Source organism: Eulemur rufifrons, chromosome 17 (genome assembly GCF_041146395.1).
Source record: "Eulemur rufifrons isolate Redbay chromosome 17, OSU_ERuf_1, whole genome shotgun sequence".
Lineage (NCBI taxonomy): Eukaryota > Metazoa > Chordata > Mammalia > Primates > Lemuridae > Eulemur > Eulemur rufifrons.
Window position 1 is genome coordinate 59,331,915 of NC_090999.1, and position 22,620 is coordinate 59,354,534.

The following is a 22,620-nucleotide window of genomic DNA, read 5'->3' on the forward strand; positions in this document are numbered from 1 at the left end:
CTAATTTTTTTTTTTTTCTATATATATATTTTAGTTGGCCAGATAATTTCTATTTTTAGTAGAGACAGGGTCTCGCTCATTGCTCAGGCTGGTCTTGAACTCCTGACCTTGAGCAATCCACCCACCTCAGCCTCCCAGAGTGCTAGGATTACAGGCGTGAGCCACCGCGCCCAGCCCTATATATTTTACTCTTAATGGACATGGGCTTTTTCCAGTTTGAGGCTATTATGAATAAAGCTGCGATGTACTTTCTTGAAAAGTCTTTTTGTAGAGTATTATTTCTTTTGGGTAAACACATAAATGTAAAATTGCTGGGTCATAGGGTGGGTGTATATTTAGTTTTATAAGAAACTACTAGAACTTTTTGTAAAGTGGTTATATCATTTCCAAAGTAGTTGTACCATAAAGTATGAGAATTCCAGTTGCTTCATATCCTTGTCAACATTTGGTGGTATCTGACTTTTTACTTTTTGCCATTCCAGTAACTATGTAGTGGTATTTCATTGTGGTTTTCATTAGCATTTCCCTGATGACCAATGATGTTGAGTTACACATCTTTACAATAATATGTGAATAATTCAGAAAGCCTCTGAATGGAGTCTTAGTGGGGAACAAAAATTCTCTAGAAAGAAATTAAAATTGGGAGCTGGAGCCTTTTTCTTCTAACTAAGATGGAATTAATGGGAACCAAACTCACTCTTCTATTTTACAAAACTAAAAAACTGAAGGAAACACGTGAAACAAGTTTTCGATTACATTGAACAGGCAGCACAAGACAGGAAAAAAAAAAAGATAAACATTTGATTATTCCAGCTTACTGACTTGAAGTGTCTAGTCACGGAACAGAGAAAAAGTCTAAACAGAACCCAGTGTGGTCTCCCTGAGTTGAGAATCTGGCGAAGGAAAGGCAACTAGAGTTCATAGAAAAGTGCCAGAAAGGAAAGGTGCAAAGTGACAGAGCTCTATATAGGTAAAGGGTTCCCTCACATCTTCAGCTGAGTTCTGATTAACACATGTATATGAGGACATTTCCCAAAGTAGGGGAAAGAGTCACCAAAAAGGAACAAGCAGAACAGGCATACAGGCATAATCTCAGGACTCACACAAAGATGGGAATAGTTTAGTTCCTGCTCTCACCAGCCAAAGTGGGGAAACCTTGTAATACATAGGAGACTGGTAGAGGACTCAAAAGGGTATTGCCTCAGTAGTGGGTAAAAGTTAGTACTAAATTAAAGCCTGCTTCAAAAGAATCAAAATTGTCTCTCAAGCTACCTAGTAACTTAGCTACATTCCAGCACAAAGCTCAAGAATACAGTCATGCATTGGTTAGAGACAGGAATAGGTTCTGAGAAATGCATGGTTAGGCAATTTCCTCACTGTGTAAACACCATAGAGTGTATTTAACACAAACCTAGATGGTATAGCCTACTACATACCTAGGTTATAAGGTATACCCTATTGCTCCTAGGCTACAAACCTTTACAACTTGTTATTGTGCTGAACATTGGTAAGCAACTATAACACAATGGTATTCGTGTACTTAAACATATTTAAACATAGAAAAGGCATGTAAAATACAGTATAAAAGACAAAAAATGGTACACCTGTATAGGGCACTTACCATGAATGGTGCTTGCAGGACTGGAAGTTTCTTTGGGTGAATCAGTGAGTGGTGAATGAATGTGAAGGCCTAGGACACTACTGTACACTACTGTGCACTTTATAAACTGTACACTTAGGCTTCACTAAATACATAAAAAAATTTTCTTCAATAATAAATTAACCTTAGCTTACTGTAACTCTCTTTATAAACCTTTTTTAAACTTTTGAGCTCTTTTAATAACTTACCTTAAAACACATTGTACAGCTGTACAAAAATGTTTTTTAATGAAATACTTTCTTTTTTTACTTTTTAATTTTCTTTCTTTATATTCTTATTCTGTGAGCTATTTTATTTTTAATTTTTTTTTTTTTACTTTTCAAACTTTTTTGTTAAAAAGTAAAACACAAACACACATATTAGCCTAGGCCTACAGAGGGTCAGGATCATCAATATCACTGTCTTCTATCTCCACATCTTGTTCCACTGGAAGGTCTTCAGGGGCAATAACATGCACAGAGCTGTTATCTGCTATGAGAACAATGCCGCCTTCTGGAAAACCTCCTAAAGGACCAGGCTGAGGCTGTTTTTACAGTTAATTTTTTTTTAATAGGTAGGACTATACTATAAAATAACAATAAATAATATAACAAATACCTAAACCAGTAACATAGTCATTTATTATTTTCAAGTATTATGTGCTGTTTATAACTATATGAGCTATATATAGTTCTATATGATTGGGCATCACAGGTTTCTTTGCACCAGTATCCCCACAAACACATAATGTAGTGCACTATGATGTTATGATGACTATGATGTCATTAGGTGATAGGAATTTTTCAGCTTCATTATAATCTTATGAGACCACTGTCATATATTCTATTACTGACTAAATAATGCAGCAATGACTATATTTAAAAAAAAACAAAAATATCTAGCACTCAACAAGGCATCTGGAATCTGGTCATTGATTTTCAGGAATGCAAACAAGCAAGAAAATATGACCCACAATGAGAAGAAAAATCAGTCAACAGACACAAGTCCTAATATGACACAGAAGATAAAATTAGTAGACAATGACATTGGATCTGCTATTATAACTATATTCTGTATGTTCAAGAAAGTAGAGGAAAGCATTAACACATTAAGGAGACATGGAAAAGATAAAGACGACGCTAACTGAACTTCTAGAGATTTTTTAAAAGAGTGTCTGAGATAAAAAAAAAAATTCACTAGATGAGTTAAACACCAGACTAGATGCTGCAGAAAAAGTTAGCAAACCTGAATAGCTATAAAAACTATCCAAAAGGAAACAAAGAAAGAGAAAAAAAAAAAAAAAACCTGGAAAAAAATGAACAGAGCAACAAGTTGTGGGACAAATTCAAACAGACCAAAAGAATTTTTATTGCTTTACAAGTCAGCAACAAATACAGCTGAATAATCATAAACATGGTCCTTCTAGTTCTCAAATTGAGTGTCAAGACCAGGAAAGTGCTCTTCCACTCAAAATGCATTTGTTAAAACTGAAATCGACAACTTCTGCAAAGACCTTTAATATTTGCAAACAGAATCAATAAAGTCAAAGAAAATTATTATACGTTTACTCCAAGTCTGATAATGTAATTGAAAAATCTTTTATGTTTTATACAGGTAGTGCTTTTACAGAACATTTTATGTAACCATCCTAGGCACTTTTAACAATCTAGCACCTTTTTCTCTTTCAACACATTGTTTTGCTGAAAGAGATGTCAAGAAAATTGCTGTAAAAATCCAACAATGCACTGCAATCACATTTCTACTTCTTTCCTCAGGAGGAAAAACTAGTCAGCCTTGAACATGGCCTTTTTGTTGGTGGTAGGTCTTGCTTTGATGTGTTAGCAGGCATGAAAACAACACTAATCTCCTGGTACATGTTCTCATGGTTTTTGAGCAGCGGGTCTCAACAGTGGGCATAAATTTTCAGTAAACCATGCTGTAAACAGATGTGCTGTCATCTAGGCTTTGTTGTTCCATTCATAGAGCACAAGCAGAGTAGATTTAGCATAATTCTTAAGGGCCCTAGGATTTTCAGAATGGTAAATGATCATTTGCTTCAACTCAAAGTTATCAACTGCATTAGTCCTAAAACAAGAAAGCCAACCTGTCCTATGAAGCCAGGCATTGATTTCTTCTCTCTAGCTATGAAAGTCCTGCATGACATTTTTCAATAGAAGGCAGGTTCATCTACATTGAAAATCAGTTGTTGAGTATAGTTGTCTTCTTCAGTGATCCTAGCTAGATCTTCTACATTAGGACTTACTGCTTCACCTTGTAATTTTATGTTATGGAGATAGCTTCTTTCTTTAATCCTCATGAACCAACCTCTGCTAGCTTCAAACTTTTCTTCTGAAGTTTCTTCATCTCTCTCAGCCTTCATAGAATTGAAGAGTTAGAGCCTTGCTTTGGATTAGGCAATGTTGTAGTTCGTTTGCTCTTCTATCCATACCACTAAAACTTTCTCTGTATCAGCAATAAGGCTGTTTCACTTTCTTATCATTTGTGTGTTCAATGGAGTAGCATTTTTAATTTCCTTCAAGAACTTTTCCTTCCCATTCACAACTTGGCTAACTGTTTGGTGTGCAAGAGATAGCTTTCAGCCTATTTCAGCTTTCTACTTGCCTTTGTCACTAAGCTTAATCAAGGGGGGGTGGGGAAAAAAATATGAAACTATTGTTTTTAACTTGCACTGTTCACTTAATAATTTATCATGAATATTTCCCATATTATTTCGTATCATTGTACAAGAAATAATGTATACATTATGAGGACATACTGTATCTAACAAGATATACTGTTAGACTCTTTGATTCTGTAAAATTAAATAAAAAAAAATCACTTCTAGCTTTTGATATAAAGTGAGAGATGTATGACTCTTCCTCTCACTTGAACACTTACAGGCCATTGTGGGGTTGGAATTGGCCTAATTTCAATACTGCTGTGTCTCAGGGAATAGGGAGGCCCGAGGACAGGGAGAGAGATGGAGGAATGGTGGGTCAGTGGAGCTGTCACACCACACATAACATTTATTAAGTTCACCCTTTTATACTGGCATGGTTCACAGTGCCCCAAAACAATTACAATATTAACATCAAAGATCACTGGTCACAAATCACCATAACAGATATAATAATAACAAAAACATTTCAAATATTGTTGAGAATTAGCAAAACGTGAGACAGAGACATGAAATGAGCATATGCTGTTAGAAAAACAGTTCCAACAGACTTGCTCCACTCAGGGTTATTACAAACCTTCAATTTGTAAAACACACCAATACCTGAGAAGTGCAATAAAACAAAGTATACCTTTAATTCCATGTAGGCTATAAGTCTTATTTAGGAATTCTGCACATCCTACGAAGAGAATATTTTTAAAGTGTTACTTAATGACCTCAAAATTCTGAGGAGTAAAAACCTCAAAATCATGTATAGCATCCATGGTAAGTAATCTCTGATTACTTACTTTGAAACAAACAGGCACAGCTCCTCAATCAAATCCCACACTTTAGCCAGTTTAGAGACCAAGATTCCCTGGAATGAAGGGGACAGGTCCCCTTGAGGAAGGACCTGGGTACACTGGCAACAACTTATAATCTTTCTCCCTATAGGGACCTACAGTCTTTTTTACAGAGTAATTGTGTATTTGGGAAAAGGAAATAATCAGACCTTTTGGGAACTGACTACTAGACACTGGTTCTGAATTGACACTAATTGCAGGGGACTCAAAATGTCCACACGTCAGAGTAGAAGCCTATGGAGGTCAGGTGATCAATGGAGTTTGAGGTCAGGTTTGTCTCACAGTGGGCTTTGCGGGCCCCTGAACCCATCCTGTGGTTATTTCTCCAGTTCTAAAATACACAATTGGGACCAATATACTCAGTAGCTAGTAGAGTTCCCACACTGGAAATTCAAGTATAGTAATTTAAGAATATAAAGAACACAGAGAGGAAAAAAGGAAAATGTTCAAAAAATTACTTTTCCTGAACCAGTGGTGCTCTTTTAAAATTTTACTACTAATTTTTTAACTGTAAAGATTAAAAGATTTTAAATAATTTTTTTGTTTATTACTATAATTCAGTTGTCAATATTAACTTTAAATATCTGCCACTTATCCAAAATAGGTACAAGACCACCTATCATAATGACAGAAGTTTAAATATGTGAAAAAACTTGTATTTCATGCTTGAAGGAATTGTTAAAAATAGAAATGAAAGAACACGTAAATATACACACAAACACAATTATAGTAATTCCTGTATTTTATTATTGCTACCTAAAGTAATTCATGTTTCTTTTTTTAGTCTTTTGGAAATTTATACTCAAAAGTAGAAACTGTTTCACTGTTGATAACAGGATGAAAAATGCATTCCAAACAAATACAGTATATGTTAAAGCTAATTTTTGTACAGCACTATTTAAAAAAAAACACATCCTCATTTTTAATAATATACCCAAACTATATTATACATTTAAAATTTTGTATATTTTAAAATTGTGATGTTAATCCAAATCTGTCTTCAGTCATATTACCCTTAATGTTTACCTTTATGTAACGGATTATTTGACATATTAAAGAACTATGGGTTAAATCTGTCTGTCAAATGGACACATACTACTCTAGGGTCCTACAACTCTTCTAAATCTCTTTGAGTCTTTAAAAGTTCTACTGAAATAAAATATAAACATGTCCAAATTATGTTAAAAGCACTTGTGAGAAAAATTATAAAAGGTGGACTCAGAAGATGATATTATCATATACTTTACTGTATAACAGCAAACATTCAGCATTTGATTCAGTGGCTATACTCTTTCCTATACAACACACCAATTGAACAGAGAAATACATTTTCCATTAAAAGAAATTTCCTTAGTGACCTCAGCTAGCAAAGTCACAACAATTAGGATGTTTTGCCTACCAATGAATCACAGTGATGTAAAAGAAAACTACTATGATGGTCCTTGTTGCCTTCGATTCATTACTCAGAAATCACCGTCTCAGTGAGGCTTCCCTTGGTCACCCTATTTAAAACTTTATCTCTACCCTCCAACTTCATACTCCCCTTTCCTCAAGTCCTTTCCCTGCCCCTAACTCATTGGATCTCACCACTATCTAACATATCCTACATTAAGACACTTCATCTTTGTTTATTGTCTGCTTTCCTCCACTAGATGCTAAGCTTTGGAAGAAAGGAATTTTGTTATTTTGCTCAATACCGTATCTAAGGCAGGTAGAACAGTCCCTGGCACATTATAGGCACTCAATATAATATTTACTGAATAATTAAATAAGTACGAACCAAAATATTCCAGAGAAAAGATTTTCTGTGAAGTCGTCTTCAGGTAACAATAAATAAATACCCTCCAAAATGATCCATAACCATTCCTGAAGACAAAAATAGCTCTACGTTTTTCTCATGCTAATACAGAGAGAAATCAATTATGAGATTTAGAAATATATAACCACACATTTAATGTAAACTCTTCATTTTAAAGATGATAAAACTGAGGTCAACAGTCATGATAATTTAGTTCTATTTAATTAGTATGGATTAAATGTTTAGTAAGTACAAACAATAGTTAATTATAGGCAGAAATGGGATGAGAAGAAATGTTTCCTGATTCTTAGATTAGCATTCTTTCCACAAAATTATGCTGCTACTTAAGAAAATAAATTTCCTTTTGCCAAATGAGAGTAAAGAGAGAAGCAACCCTAGGTAGGGAGATACAGGGTTAAAAAAAAGAAAAATAAAAAATAAGATGGAAGGCTGGGTGCAGTGGCTCACACCTGTAATCCTAGCACTCTGAGAGGCCAAGGCAGGAGGATTGCTTTAGGTCAGGAGTTTGAGACCAGCCTGAGCAAAAAAGAGACCCAGTCTCTACAAAAAATAGAAAAATTAGATGGGCGTGGTGGAAGCTGAGGTAGGGGGATCACTTGAGCCCAGGAGTTGGAGGTTGCAGTGAACTGTGATGACACCACTGCACTGTAGCTTGGGTGACAGAGTGAGACTCAGTCTCACAAAAAAATATGGAAAAATACAGAATCTCTGACCCATTAGAAATAAGCTTATCCACCATAAATAATTTGTAGCTAAAAAAAAAGGGGGGGGGGGCGAATGGTAACAGGAAAAAATATATGAAAAGGCTATACTTTGTTTTTCTTTTTTCTTAGGAAGAAAACAAAAATAAGTGAAAATGTTTATCGCTTCAAAGACGGGAAAAGTTGACATTAGACTTCTGATCATCCTTAGTGTCCGTGTCAGAGTTTTCATGGCTTATAACCAAGCTCAGCTACAAAGCCAGGGTATGGACATAAAGAGATGGGTAGAAGTTAAAAGATGAGACTATACAACTATTTGAGACACTGGGTTCAAGCTCTAGTATTTTAAGTGTGTTTAAATCTGATTCTTTAAGCCACCTAAAGCTCTGTGAAGACACAGGATAATCTGCATTCAAAAATCACTTAGTTTTATTTTGCTGAATGGAGTCATATACTTTGATAAACCATTTTCATTTATGTGATGGCTCAGAAAGTATGTATGAATTTAGAGAATGTTGAGCTCTTATGCTTCGCAATACTGAGAATTTAATCTTTCATTTGAAAGAATAAAATCTATCCAGTGAAGTTCCAATTACAGATTTCATAATGAATTCTATTTATTGCTTCCTGGACCTGCCAATTCCATTAATAGATGAATATCTCTTCCGAATCATAACTCAAGAAGAAATGTCACTATTTTACCAACTATATTTATATCAGAAACAATAAGACAATGAGCCCATTCTTTTTGCATGCATTGGTCATTTTATATACAGTAACTGGAATTCTGGGGGAAATACCAAAGATAATGCAAATGTACACAGATATTAAGATAAAATTATGTGCTTTTCATTTCAGACAAATCAACAGGGGTAGGAGGGGAAATACAGCTCTGATTTATAGACAGTGCAACAGGCAGGGAGTTTAGGGGGGTGTAGAGGAGTCAATAAATTGTCAAATAAAATTCTACAAATCATATTAATATAAAGCAAGATTATAAGGGTTTCTACTTAATGTGGCAAACATACATAATTAAAATACCTGAACTTTGAAGCATATTATATTGACTAGAGTCCAATATAAAAAATAAAAGAACTCTACTGGTCTAATTTAGGGAAATTAAAATATTACTTTGGTTTACATGAAGTACAAACTTTTGCACTTAAAGAAGATAACTCTTGGTTCAAAGACAAAATGTGTACATAAACCAATTCAAATTTGTTTCAAAAGGCCAAAAAAACCCTAAACCTAAACCAAATCTGTTACTTTAAAATAACGTGCAGTTTGCCCAAGTTCACAGTTTACTTACGTAGAGGTTCAAGTTTTAAAAGAGTGAATCAACAGAATTTTAGAAATACATGTTGTTTCATCACATAATGATTTCTATGCCTTTCCCCTGTAATTACTCCACTGTACAATCTTTGAAACTCAAAAGAATAACGTTAATTTTTTAAATGTAGCTCTTGGGTAAGAGTGGTTATAAATACCAGGTGAGATTCTTTTCAAGTCCAACATGTGAGAACTTTCACATACAAAATAAAAGTAAAACTTTGGTATCATCTTTTTGTAAGATACACACTTATTTTGGTGGTGATGCTGATGTAACTCGAAATATATTTGAACTGCTTCTTCTGGAAATACACATGAAATATCATTAGGCTATATATTCATTTCCATCAGAGTTTCTCCAGTTTAAGCACTTATTACTCAGTCTTTTAAAATACCAGCTATTTTAAAAATATTTAAATCTACACAAAAGACAGGAATTTGGTGTCTTAAAGTTTTTTAAGTGATTGTGAAGCTTAAGCCTTGACAGTAATTCCAAAATGGGTTTCAAACTTGTTTTCAATAGTGCTAACAGCACTGAAATATATATATAGCCTCCCAAGAGAGTTATATGTAAAAAATTTATTTGTTAAAACCAGAAAGAAAAACTTTGCTTATCTCTTGTAGTCATTCACTTTGCAATCTTAACCCTTCATTTTGATCTTCAGAAATAAAAAGCATCAAAAGGAACTTTACTCTTTTTTTCCCCCCATTTCACTTGAGTGTTTCATTCAAAATTCCTCAATTTTGGCCAGTAATAAAATAAAACTTAATATTTCTAATTCTAGAGACTACAAATTTAAAACAAGTACCATTTAACAAGGGTATATATGATATCTGTAGACTTGGTTAGAGAGAGAAAGATTCTGATTTTTCGAAATGACAGAAAAAGAATTATAATTTGGGAGAAATCACCTAAGCATCCATAAAACTTTAAGTATTTTCACACATAGGCAACATAAAGAAACTGCTTGCTCTGCTGAACTTTCAAAATGTATTTTAATCTCATTCCAAAAACAAATAAAATTTCTAGATACAACTACATCTCATTCAAATCACTTTTTGACATACATTCAGCAACGTAAAATATTATAAGAATTCAATATTTTCATCTTTTAAAATCTCAATATATTATATGTTTAATATATAATATATATACAATACATACAGGTAGTCAGCAGGATTACAAAGTAATTTTTTAAAAGTCTGATCAATATTGATAAATATTTTTAGACTATTAAAATGAACTATTCAGGATCATAGAATAAAATAAAATATGACAGGCCAAACCTAACAGCAAGATTGCAGATGTTATATGGCCTATCATTTAAAAAGAACTCTCAAGTTGGGTAGTATACATTTTAAAACAACATCTTGCTACTCTCAAGCAGCGGTACTTGTAGATATTCAGCATGTACATTTCCATTAAATTTAAAATAACTATGCAGCTTTCTTTACTGTAATATACAGTAGCAATCTCTTTCTTTCTGTTGGATTTTACTGTTGTTGTTTGAACAGTAACTGATATATTACCAACAGAAGTGACTTTAGCTCTTTTCCCTCCCCTAAAACATGGCTCAGGTTGAAGACTGTTCTATAGGTAACCACTATGACTATTAACAGTACCTCAATACCATTAAGCACAATCAGTCAATAACTGGAGTCATATGAGATGTTTCAAAGAAGACTGCTGGAGGTTTCTGTAAACCAAGGTAATTATAAGTATTACCCTTGTATATGGCCCTCTCACATCAGTGAATACAAAGAGTTAAAATTCCAATGCCACAGTGTAACAGTGAACAATCTATTCTGTGATTTTAAATATTATAACAGTAATTCACCCTGAGAATACAGAGGAAACATTTAAAATAAGATATTTTGATATGTTCTTTTTTTTCTTTGTATTTGCTTTCTTCTGGTTTTCGTCAGCCCTTCAAGGGCACAAGTATTTGAATTTAAAGTAAGACTTGTATATCCTTTTTGTTAACTGAGATTCACGCCACAGTCAGATACTGGTGATAGAAAAGCCCAAAAAGGCTTGTAGAAAAGAGGCAAGCTGCAATCCACCAGGTCAGAAAAGATAGAAGTCCTCGAAAAAGGAGAGGAGTAAAAATATTTTTTAAGCTGCTCAGTGCCACTGTTATTTGTGTAACAGTTACCTTCATCTTCCCATCGGCAGATGGTAATTCAGAGTAAACAGAATTGGAGGGTAGGCTATTATCCACTGGCAAGGTAGACAGAGATTCTGGATAAATCCCCCAGGAATGATTACCTAGAAAATTCAAGACACAAATATAACTTGAAAAGTCACTAATCCAAAGCTTTATATTGAAAAAACAATTCTTTAGCCTATATTTGAAATTAACAAGAAGTTTAGTGACATAGTACCTCATTTTATGTTCAAAAAAGAGTAAAATAATAATCTTATTCTATATTCTTAAAAAATTATCTGGCCTCATCAGTAAAGGTACACATAAAAGCAAGAAGTATGATATACTTTTAATTAACTGCACTAAAATATAGTCAAATAATAAAAATAATTTTTTCCTTGTACAAGACATGAATCAACTACCTCTACTGGAGTTACAGGGAACGATTCAGTAGCTTCTGAGAAATCTTTTCTACCTCTAGAATATCAGAATAAATTTCTTTCTCAGAAACTATCTATAATTTCAATGTGAGAAACTATTAATAACTTCCAGAAATTTTTTTCATCATATACTTTCCTACATTGGATAGAATATGAGTCACATAATTTACAATCGAGCTATCTATCCCTTTACGTTCCTTAGATTCCCAAAGGGCATTTATGCCTATCATTATATCTATGGTAGCTACTGAGCCCACCTAAATAATACTGTTAGTTCCTTTGGGCTTCTTAAAACCCCACATAGCAGACTGCCTGATCTAAGCCAGGGGAAATGATCAGTGCAATAACAGTTCTTCAATAACACCACACAGGGACTTGATAGCTTAGTGAAGAGACCTGTAGAAGAACTTTATTTTTTCACAGAGAAATCTTTACCCTCACAACATAAGTTATCTAAAATAGAATTCACCAGATGACTCTGTAATTTATGTAAATTTACAAGCAAAATTGCAATAATTTAAATATTAGGCACTAACAAAACCTTAAATCATCCTCTTATAACACAAAAGTAACTAAGGTCAACAGTGTTCACTCAAGTTTACTTGATAAATTTAGAAATTAACCTTTAGTAAACAATTCTTATAAAGCACAAAGTTATAAAACCACATGGGCCTCAGTTTTTAAAATCAAGATTATCAATCAATTTCTGCAGCTAAAACTTTGTCATGCTTTTTAAAACTTTTAAAGAGAGAAACGATTTTAAGAGGCGTACTCCTTTGTAGGTAACAAAAAGTATTATTAATTATAGGTAGAAAGTAAAAGATGTTTCCCAGTTGTCAGGGCATGCCTACCTAATGTTTTCAAAAGCAGAGTTGTGTGAAGCAGCATTACCAGAGGTGCCACATACTGCAGTGCAATGACACAAAGGTAATAAAAGACTCGAGCCACCTGCAACCAACAATATTCTTAAGTATCTAATACAGCTGACATGTTATGAGTGAATTAAATTTTCATGTAATTGTCAAACTGGAATGCTTAAGAGATAAGCAATCCTTTCATGAGAAGGAAACTAAATGTTAGTAAGTTTGCGCTTCATTATAAATGTCCCCTTTCTGAAAACTGACTTCAGAAACGCCCAGTTTGAAAAGTAAGTTATTAACATGTGAGAATATTAAAATAGATTCCATAAAATTAGTTCTTTATACACGGAAATTAATATATATGTATATATTAGTTCTGTATACATAGAAATTAATCATTAAAATTCAAATGGTATATATTCACTTTCATCTCAACAACAAAATGCTTAAATCTGTAAGATCTATAAACTATAGTAGACATCATATATGAGCATAAACTCTTCATAAATAAATATTAAATCCCCATTCTACATGAACACATTTGATTGAAGTCAAATATGAACAATGTAAAAATACATGAAAGGTGAAACAAAAAAAGTTTTTAAATCTTGACAAATGCCCCTGACCATGGAAGTGAATCAAAAACAGGTAACTCACCATCAAATCTCTAAAAAAGACATGATCAGGTTATAGTTCTATTATAACAGTGGATGGATTCCTATCCCTTTCCTTCTCTGGAATCCTCATTAAGTTAAATACTTATATTTCACTTTCAAGTACATGGAATTAAAAGAAGTAAATTTAATCACTAGTATTTCCTATCCTTTAAGCCATAAGGTCTGAACAATTTATGTCTTTGAAAACAATTAGAAGAGTGCCTTTTAGCAATGGTAGGCACACCACAGCTTTGTACCGCCCAACTGTATCCCTCTTAAAGCACTTAAGGCAGGAAGAGGAATTGAGACCCTTTCTTCACTTAGCACCAAAATCAGATCAAGGTCTCTTTGATATGTCAAGTTTTAGATTATTCAGTTTATTTACAACAAGAATACTATATGTTAAAACATTAATTATTGTCTATTAAGGGAAACCAATTTTTTTTTTAACAACACAGATTTTGCTATTTTTCATTTTGACTATGGTATAAAACTTACCATTTTCTGTAGCTCAACTGTACTTATTCGCCCTGCTTCTTTTTTCATCTGATCCACACATTTCTGGGCTAAGTTTAAATAAGCTTGCAGGTGACTACGCATCATGGCCAACCGTAAAGCACACAGCAGGATTATTAGCCAGAGTCGCAGAGTATCGAATGTAGCTTCTGTCATTCTACAGATCAAAAAGTTGATATGGTGCTCTCAAAGACCACAATATGCTAGCATGCTAGTTATATATTAATGTTCACCATATAAGATATAAGAAATCTACTCTTAGCTACAGTTGGAGACCTAAAAGAATCCCACTCTGCCATAGACTTATCTATACAATACTTTCACTTATATAATAGAACTAGATAGATAAATGTATCACAAAAGTATAAGAAGCAACATATCTAGAAGAAAAAAGTAGAGAAATACTTGGGATCATTTTCTCTATCTACCCTCCTCTACGGAAGAAAAATTGGCTGTGACATGAAAACAGAAGTTGGGTGCTCTTAAACTAGAGACTAGGGGAAAGAAACAAGAAAACCACAGGGATTGCCTGTGAAACTAATCAAGTTAATGACCTATCATTGGCTACAGTTTTGTCTGATTATATACATATTTGGATGAGATCTTCACTTTGCTGAGTTTCTAACTGGGACCATGGGAAAATTATTAATAAAAATTCTGACACATTATGAAGAAATCTGATGCCTCAGATTCCTCTACAATTTACTTAACCTGCTACGTGCCGAAGCTGGCTCAGTTCTCAGCAATTCCTCAAGGCTAAGGTGAGGATTCCAAGAGAAAAGATGTGCCCTTAGGACATCTTTTCAGAAACTAGATCACTGGTAAGGGCTCCTTAAAGGGTTTAGAAAGAAAATAAAATCAACTTCTGAAATCTTTTTGGGGTTTAATGTTCATAAAAGACCATGGTTTTTCCTCTGATAAAAGACTACATTGTGAGTAATTTGAAAGTAATGACTAGATTACCCCTGGCATTTAGTATAATCTCCAGCACATATCAGGCACTTAATATGACTCTTGAAATGTAGACTGCTCTGCCAGATAGGACCTGGAACTTAGCAGGGACCCGGTCTCCCTGAAATTCTTAAGAACATGAGGGTGGCCGGGCGCGGTGGCTCACGCCTGTAATCCTAGCTCTCTGGGAGGCTGAGGTGGGCGGATCGTTTGAGCTCAGGAGTTCGAGACCAGCCTGAGCAAGAGCGAGACCCCACCTCTAAAAATAGAAAGAAATTATATGGACAGCTAAAAATATATATAGAAAAAATTAGCCGGGCATGGTGGTGCATGCCTGTAGTCCCAGCTACTCGGGAGGCTGAGACAGGAGGATCGCTTGAGCCCAGGAGTTTGAGGTTGCTGTGAGCTAGGCTGACGCCACGGCACTCACTCTAGCCTGGGCAACAGAGTGAGACTCTGTCTCAAAAAAAAAAAAAAAAGAACATGAGGGTGGAATACATACATATAAAGAATACATGGGAAAAGACTTTTTGAAAAAAACCTGATAATACTTCTCCCTCAAAAAGGTTCTATTATCACCCCAACCTCTGTCCAGTGGCAAGCACCTAGGAAAGAAACTAAACTAAAAGCTGGGGAAATAATGTTGAAGAATAATACAAGAAACAGGAAGGGCAGAGAAGACATGAAAGTGTACAATTTTGTTTCACCTGTTTATGCAACAGGTCAAAAATATGGATGGGGTCAAAGAGGGAAGAAAACTATAGGAAGAGGACCTCAAGTCTTCATTATGAGCAACATTTTTCCTATAATTTAATATACACCCAGAGGAAAGCTCCTTATTCCCATTTCCATTAAGTATTCACTACTAATAAATCCATGCAAAGTTTAGTCAGGCTGAAAGTGGGAAGTATATAAACCACCAAATGTTTTATGTATACCAAATATGGCTGAATAACCTTAGCCAAATTATTTAAACTCTGAGTCTGTTATTTCATCTCTAAAATGGGATGAGAAGAGCAACCACAATAGACAATTATTGTAAAAATAATTTATAAAATATGTAAAGAATCAATACCTAGCATAATAACTGGTATGTCATAAATACTACTTTCCTTGTTTTCTCAATTTAACTAAGGTCAATATAAAATCAGAGAACATAATTACAGAAATATGAAATCCAATTTCTATGACCAAATTTAAAGGAAGGATTAGGAATTCTTAGCATCAAAGACATAATTAGATGTTCCTCTGAGATTTTGTCTAGAAACCTATGATCCTTAGGATTACATTTAAATACTTAGGGTATCTGTCAAGTTAAAATTACCATTAAGGTTTAGTTGTGTGGGGAAAAAATATTGCTTTTTCAGTGAATATTTCCCTAGTTCAAAAGAATTAACTGTAAACAAACAAACAAACAACTGTCATAGTCATCACTGATTATATATTCCAAAACAAATGAATTTGTAACCCGGATCTAAAAGAAGTACATAAAATATGCACCATGGAATCAATGACTAGTCAAGCTTTTCTACTTTAATTTTGATGAGGCAAAGCAGTGAAAGGAATATTTATTAAGCACTTACTTCCAGCTGGTTGCATTACATGTGTTCTTGCATTTAATTCCAATGATAACCTTGTGAGGTAGATACTATTATCTTCATTTTCCAGATGGGGAAACAGAGGCTCAGAGAAGTTAAATATCTACCTCAACTGACAGTTTTAGTGAGTGACAGAGCTGGAGTTTGAACCACCTGTGTCTGAATCGTTCTAATACTCTAACATAGTTCCACAAGGCTAATGTGTTAACAGATCAAGTACAGTTATTAATGCCTATTAATAAATTATTTCTATGCTTCCTTGCCATCTTCTTCTGTTAAAATATAGTTGCCTAACTGGAGAAATATGAACTAGTATTAGATAATAATGTTAAGTCATTATTTTTAATTTTCTTACATGTGATAATATTGTTATGTAAAAAAATATAATTTTTAGAGATGCAAATTAAAGTACTTAGGGGTAAAATTATGTCTCTAATTTAATTGAAAAATACTTCATCAAAAAACAAAACCCCAAAATTAATGAAATATGGAAAATGTTAACAACTGTTAAATACAGGGGATGAATATATGAGTTTCCCTTTATGCTATCCTTTTTTCCTCCATAATTTTCACAATTAAAAAATATAAAAGAACTGCAGAAGGTATCTAAACAATAGGCACAATGACAACAGAAAAATGTCAGATGACAACAATTGAACATTAAGAAAAGAAAAAACTTACAAGTACACAAGATAATATTAGTGCAAGGTAATAATCATTAACATTCATTAACAAAGATCACAACAAGGTTAAATGATGGCCTGTAGCTTTAATTTTATATCACATCCATTAGCATTTCTATTGATGTTTGAAAAATACAGTGTCCTAATTTATCATTTAAGAACTTTACAAATAACATTTAGGAAAACAATTTTGATTATATAATGAAATGAAAATTAGCCCTCAAATACCCATACTTACAAAGGGACATTTTCTTTACCCAGTGGTGGGTTCATAATGTAGTCTTTGGTGATTGGTTTTACCCAAAGCAGAACCATAAATAAAGGTGCCAAGAAGTTGATATGAAGTAATGTTCTGAAAGTACGTAAGAAATAAACATAAAAATCTAGAAACAACATGTGCTAATGAACTACAGAAATTTGACTCTTACTAAAATGAAAGCAGGAACTATTTGCTGTATTTTACAGTATAGTACTACTGTCATCATTATTTTATAGTTATCATCATCATTTAACACTGATTTGAGCCCATGAAAAATTATATCATTATCTTAATTTTTTAGATGAGAACATTTAGATCCAGGAAAGTTAAAGACTTGCTCATGACAATATAACAGGTTAGGGGCAGATCTAGGACTAAAATCCAGATTTGCTCATTTCTATTCTAATATTCTTTAATAATCCTATACTAAATCCCCGATTCAATAAACAGGTATTTTAATGATTCTCTAACTTTAGAGAGTCAATGAATCTAATGGATTTTCAGAATGGTAGAGTCAACTGAAACAAAGTGCCTGCTCATTATCTACAAGTAAACGACAGTGATTAGCTAGTTCCATAACACTAGAAGGCATGTGGCAGAAGGAACCTACTGCAACAACTTGTAAACTGAGGAATCTTTCAATATGTAATGATCATTATCATGTTTAAATTACATTGTTAATCTCATAAGTGATTCCACATTTTTATTTCTTTTTCAACTATTATGAACATACCTGAAATTAATTTACTCATCCTATATATATGAAGAAAATTTACATTACCCTTGACAAGGCAATATACCTAACACAGCAAAGGGTTTCAGGCCTGAGCCATAATTTCACTGTTAATTGTTCAAGTTTGTAATCTACAGAGACAGATGGCTGATAAAAATTTTTCTTATTTTAGAAAAAAGGCAAATTCTTCAGATTATTTTATTACCATGTACTGCTTTCATTACCAACCACACTTAAGGGCTAAACTGGAGGATTAAAAATACACATACAAACATACACATTTTAAAGTATCACTACATAGGCAAGAGACAGTGATGTGTGAGCAAACAGAGCAGAGTCAGGAGGCCATAAACACCTGCCAGGGGAAAGGCGGAACTCTGGTTCTAACCTCTAATATTAAAATAGGTCCTAGTGCCTGGCCACAGGGGGTGAACAGAATGCTGCTCTTTGTGCCAGTCATGTTATTCTCGTAACAGAACTAGCTTGCCCATACCCTTGTATCAAGGCAGAGTGCTACAACACAATGAGGGGCTACAATAAACTGAAAATAAAATAAAATCCCAAGTCTCCAAGGGAAAAAAATCTTAAAAAGAAGCCACATTTTACTGAAAAGGACACTAAAAGGACCCCCCCACCAACCACTACTAAATGCTTTAAATGTTTTTATAAAGTGATTCTTTCATCCCACAGCCTGGGTAAACCATCAGATGTGGGGGAAGAAAGAAGCAGTATTAGGTATGCAGTGTTGCTAGGGAACACTCTAGTATCAAGGAGCAGCCCACAGCGGTTTCAGTAGCTTGTGAAGGGCTCCCCTCCACCCACCCTTTTCAGCTTATTTAAATCATAACACTGGGGTTAGTGGACTGAAGTGTGTGTGTAGAGAAGAGGGGGAGAACCAGGTTTTGTTTTAAAAGAAGCCATTAGAGAGACGGGTGGTGGGAGAAAGGCAGGATGTAGCCAAAAGCATGCTGAGTAAAAGGAGGGGAAAAAAGAGGAAAGGAGTGTGTAGTGGGAGGTGAGAATAAGTAAACATACGCACAAAGAGTACATAGAAAAATGGAGGTGAGGTGAAAAAAAGGCTGTCAAAATTAAATTAAAGGAAAATGACACAGGTAAAAGGGAATGTGAAAGAACTGGCATCATTAAAAATAGGGTTTTAAAGAGCAGAAATGTTAGAAAATACAATCACCCAGAGAACTTAATGACTATAAATACGCATATCAAAATGGAATAGTCTCAAGTTGGGCTTCCACTGCAAAACAAAACGATGAGACAGGAACTTTGATCTGAATATGAGCTGAAGTAGATATAAGCCTGCCTTTCTGTCAAGATGTTTACATGAACAAAAAATCTGTGACAATGACAACCACAAAGAATATAGTAAATGGGCTTTGAACTATATGGAGAGATTCAGTACGATTTTCTCCATTTCAGAACTAAAATAGAATCTGGTAGTTCAAAGTAATCTACAATATGTAACTTTGTACCATATTAGCAGTCCCACGATAAAATAATGTATAATTTTAACAAGAGTCTAATAAGTAGATCAATGACTTCAGGGAAACAAACATCTCTTATATATACAACTTTTAGTTGTAAAATGTTTTAAAATATTTAAAATGAGATATTAAGTTATTTAAATAAATTTATATAAATTTAGATCAGTATTCTTAAGTAGAATGATCTAATTTTTTAAAGGGAAATTTCTTTAGGTCCTCAGTTCAGTTGTAGGGATTGCAGTATCATAACCATCTGAATTAAAAAGAACTAACATAAATTTGGGTATTTTCATTTTAATCATAATCAGTGGTGTATTTTAATACAAGACAAAATTTAGAAGCAAATAAAAGAAACTTGCTGATAGTTGAAAGAGAAAGTAATGTGACATCAAATGGTTATTTATTAATTTTCAATACAATAATTTATGATTACATTACAATAATATACCTTCATTAAGATGGAAAACATATATTTATCTGCATGTGCTTATGTACATTTTCCGCTTACTGTGTAATTTTTTCTGTTGCCAAATTCAGGGCATCCAGATGCATTTGAGCCAGCCGTAATCCAGGAAATGTCAAAAAAGCCCCAATGAGTGAACAGAAAACAGCCAGGAAAAATTTGAAAGTAAGTTTTGAAACAGGACTCCTAAAAATAAAATTTTTAAAAAAGCTGATCAATTTTTATAATTAATATTTTAAGAGTTTCCTTTCTTCTAATCAATTACCTTACAAATCACAATAATAAGAGTGAAACAAACAAGTTGCTACAAAAAGACTGCTGGTACTCAAGTACCTATAATAGATCTTGGTGAACTGTAAACTAAACCAGGTATCATTTTAGTCACAGTCATAACAACTCAACTTACATATTCAATACAAAATTGATATATGATTTGGATATACATTTAGTTTAATTTCTGGAGGCAGAGGAATTAAGATCAAATCTATGTAAGAATTCTATAAAAGATACTAATTTTACACAGCTGTAAATATTATGAGTACTGATGTTTCTAGAAGTGACAATCCAACTTAAAAAGAAGTCTTTTCACTGATTTAAAACAACCATTTATAGTAGATACTACTTTATTAAAAATGGAAAATTTAAAAATTTAAATACTTAATTTTCCAAAAACTTACTGAGATTCTAAACCTTGCTTTTCAAGAAATTGCATCGCACTGTTTGAAAAATTTGTAAACCCTGTAGAAAAAAAAGAGATTACTCTTATCACTGGGGTAAAATACAGAATCTTTCCTTGGAAATAAAATGCAAGAAAATAGAGCATCTTAAATTTTGAAGTGACTAGCTTAGCTCTTTCATGTGTTAATTAGTATGCCATAATGCAATAAAATTTGGTTATTAGCAGGAACAGTCTTTGAAAACATCCCTTTGATATTTGTACATTCCATGAGTGTGCATAAAATTTGCATTAATTCTTTAACTATGTGAGTAAACTTTAGCATTACAGAAACTTATTTAACTGTAAGAAAAAATGAGGAGACAGTATTTTTGGAAAGAGGTTAATAAAAAACTTAGCTAAAACAAAAGGAAAAAAGGATCATAAAAATAATAAAGGTTAATTATTTAGAACACTGCAGAGTATATAACTCAAATTTAAATTTAAAAATTCATCAGATATTATACTTAAACATTGAGGTTAAAAATATTAACACTAAATAAAACAAAATTGATTTTTAAAGTTGTATGAAACTATTACCTGTTTCAAGTCCAAATTCGAGATAATTTTCTGTTACAATCAAGACTGCCATTGCTTTGACAAAGAAAAAAAATCCAAAGGTGACACAAACTGATCTTTCACCACCATCTTCTACTTTAAAATAGTGTGTAGTTAATGAAAATAGAACTTTGCTGCAGAAGGAAAAGTTCAGGAAAAACCACAAATAACTTTGTGGGAGCTATACACAACCATCTTTACAGGACCTGAACTCCAATAAAATTTGGTTACAACATTTATTTTGATTATACAACATGCTTATCTACAAGATACCCTTTGGAAGGAAGTGAAAAACTATTAATAAAAATCTGAAGTCTTATAGGAAATAGGACATAAAAACAAAGCAAATCTAAGTACAGTTTATAACATTTTTAAATTAAGGAAAAGTGCACCCACACATTAAGTTGTAATTAGGAAATTTATTTCTAGTTTACCTCATTCAAATTTTACTAGGAAGTTATCACAGGATTTTATGCAATAGGTTCCCTGTGACATGAAAAGCAAGGGTAGAGGTTATTTTAGGGATGTATCTTTACTGAGCATGTTTGTCAAACAGTTTACATTTATAACTGAACACACAACACACATCACAGGAATCATCTGTAACTGTCCAACAATTTAAAATTTGAGAATCGCTAACACCTACTGTTGATCTGTGAAATCTGAGATTACCACTTGAATTAAGCAAAAGTCTCTAGAGAAAACAACTTCCAATTGAGTATTCAAAATCAGCCAAAGTTTCAACATGCTTACCTATTAAAAAATACTGAAGATCATCCTATCTGAACCAACCCCCCCAACACACACACACACACACACACACACACACACACAAGAACAGTGCCTGGCACATAATAGGTGCTCAAACAATTGGTAAAGAAATTTTGCCATAGAAATAATGTTTTTCATGGTAGTTCAGATAAGCAGAAATAGTATTAATTCGATGCTTTAATGGTAAATAGAAGTTTTGAAGAATGATATCAATAACAACACTTTCCCTGAGATAATATATCCGAAGTCCAAAACAATCAATGCTTTTTTAGAAAAAGTTTTAGTCTAAATTCTGTTTTTATTGGTAATAATGAAAATACAAATTATTTACTACTCACAGGTACAAAGGATTTTCTCCGTTTTATAAAGGCTAAGACTTTGTTTTCCTAAAGCTTATTAGCAGATAGTTCCCCTTTAAAATGTCAAAAAAATACTAAGTACAGGAGTATCTCATTTTTACCCACCTATTCCAAGGGCAACCAGGACCTCAGAACAATGAGTGATGAGAAATACCTTTATTAACCTCCTTTAGTTAAGCACCTTGCTTTTCAGTGATTATTGTCCCTTTTCTTGCCATTCATTGTTCTTAGTTAATCCCATTCTAGTCTCCTTTTCACACAAAACTGTTTTTTTTCTCAAATACCATCATTCAAGATAAATAACACACTTTCTCAACTTTGTTTTTCTAATTACTTATTTAGCAATAGCACTATTTTCTTTGAAAACATATCGTCCTGGATGCTACGTTACAGATCGAATGAACT

General features: G+C 33.3%; 1 protein-coding gene across 5 annotated transcripts in view; it reads right to left on the reverse strand.

Moving 5' to 3' along the window:
- Window positions 1-9,824: 9,824 nt before the first annotated feature.
- Window positions 9,825-22,620, reverse strand: part of TMEM161B (transmembrane protein 161B) — a 69,518-nt gene continuing 56,722 nt past the window's right edge. For 4 of the 5 annotated variants that reach the window (XM_069492070.1, XM_069492069.1, XM_069492068.1 and 1 more), the window contains 7 exons: window positions 21,068-21,181; window positions 20,490-20,550; window positions 19,858-19,998; window positions 17,097-17,210; window positions 13,609-13,783; window positions 12,446-12,542; window positions 9,825-11,276 (listed from right to left, as the gene is read on the reverse strand). In XM_069492070.1, the coding sequence (XP_069348171.1) occupies window positions 10,999-11,276; window positions 12,446-12,542; window positions 13,609-13,783; window positions 17,097-17,210; window positions 19,858-19,998; window positions 20,490-20,550; window positions 21,068-21,119 (918 nt within the window). In that variant the 5' untranslated portion in view covers window positions 21,120-21,181 and the 3' untranslated portion in view covers window positions 9,825-10,998. Of the gene's footprint in view, window positions 11,277-12,445; window positions 12,543-13,608; window positions 13,784-17,096; window positions 17,211-19,857; window positions 19,999-20,489; window positions 20,551-21,067; window positions 21,220-22,620 lie in introns of all 5 variants that reach the window. The other variant, XM_069492066.1, reaches the window with a different exon arrangement.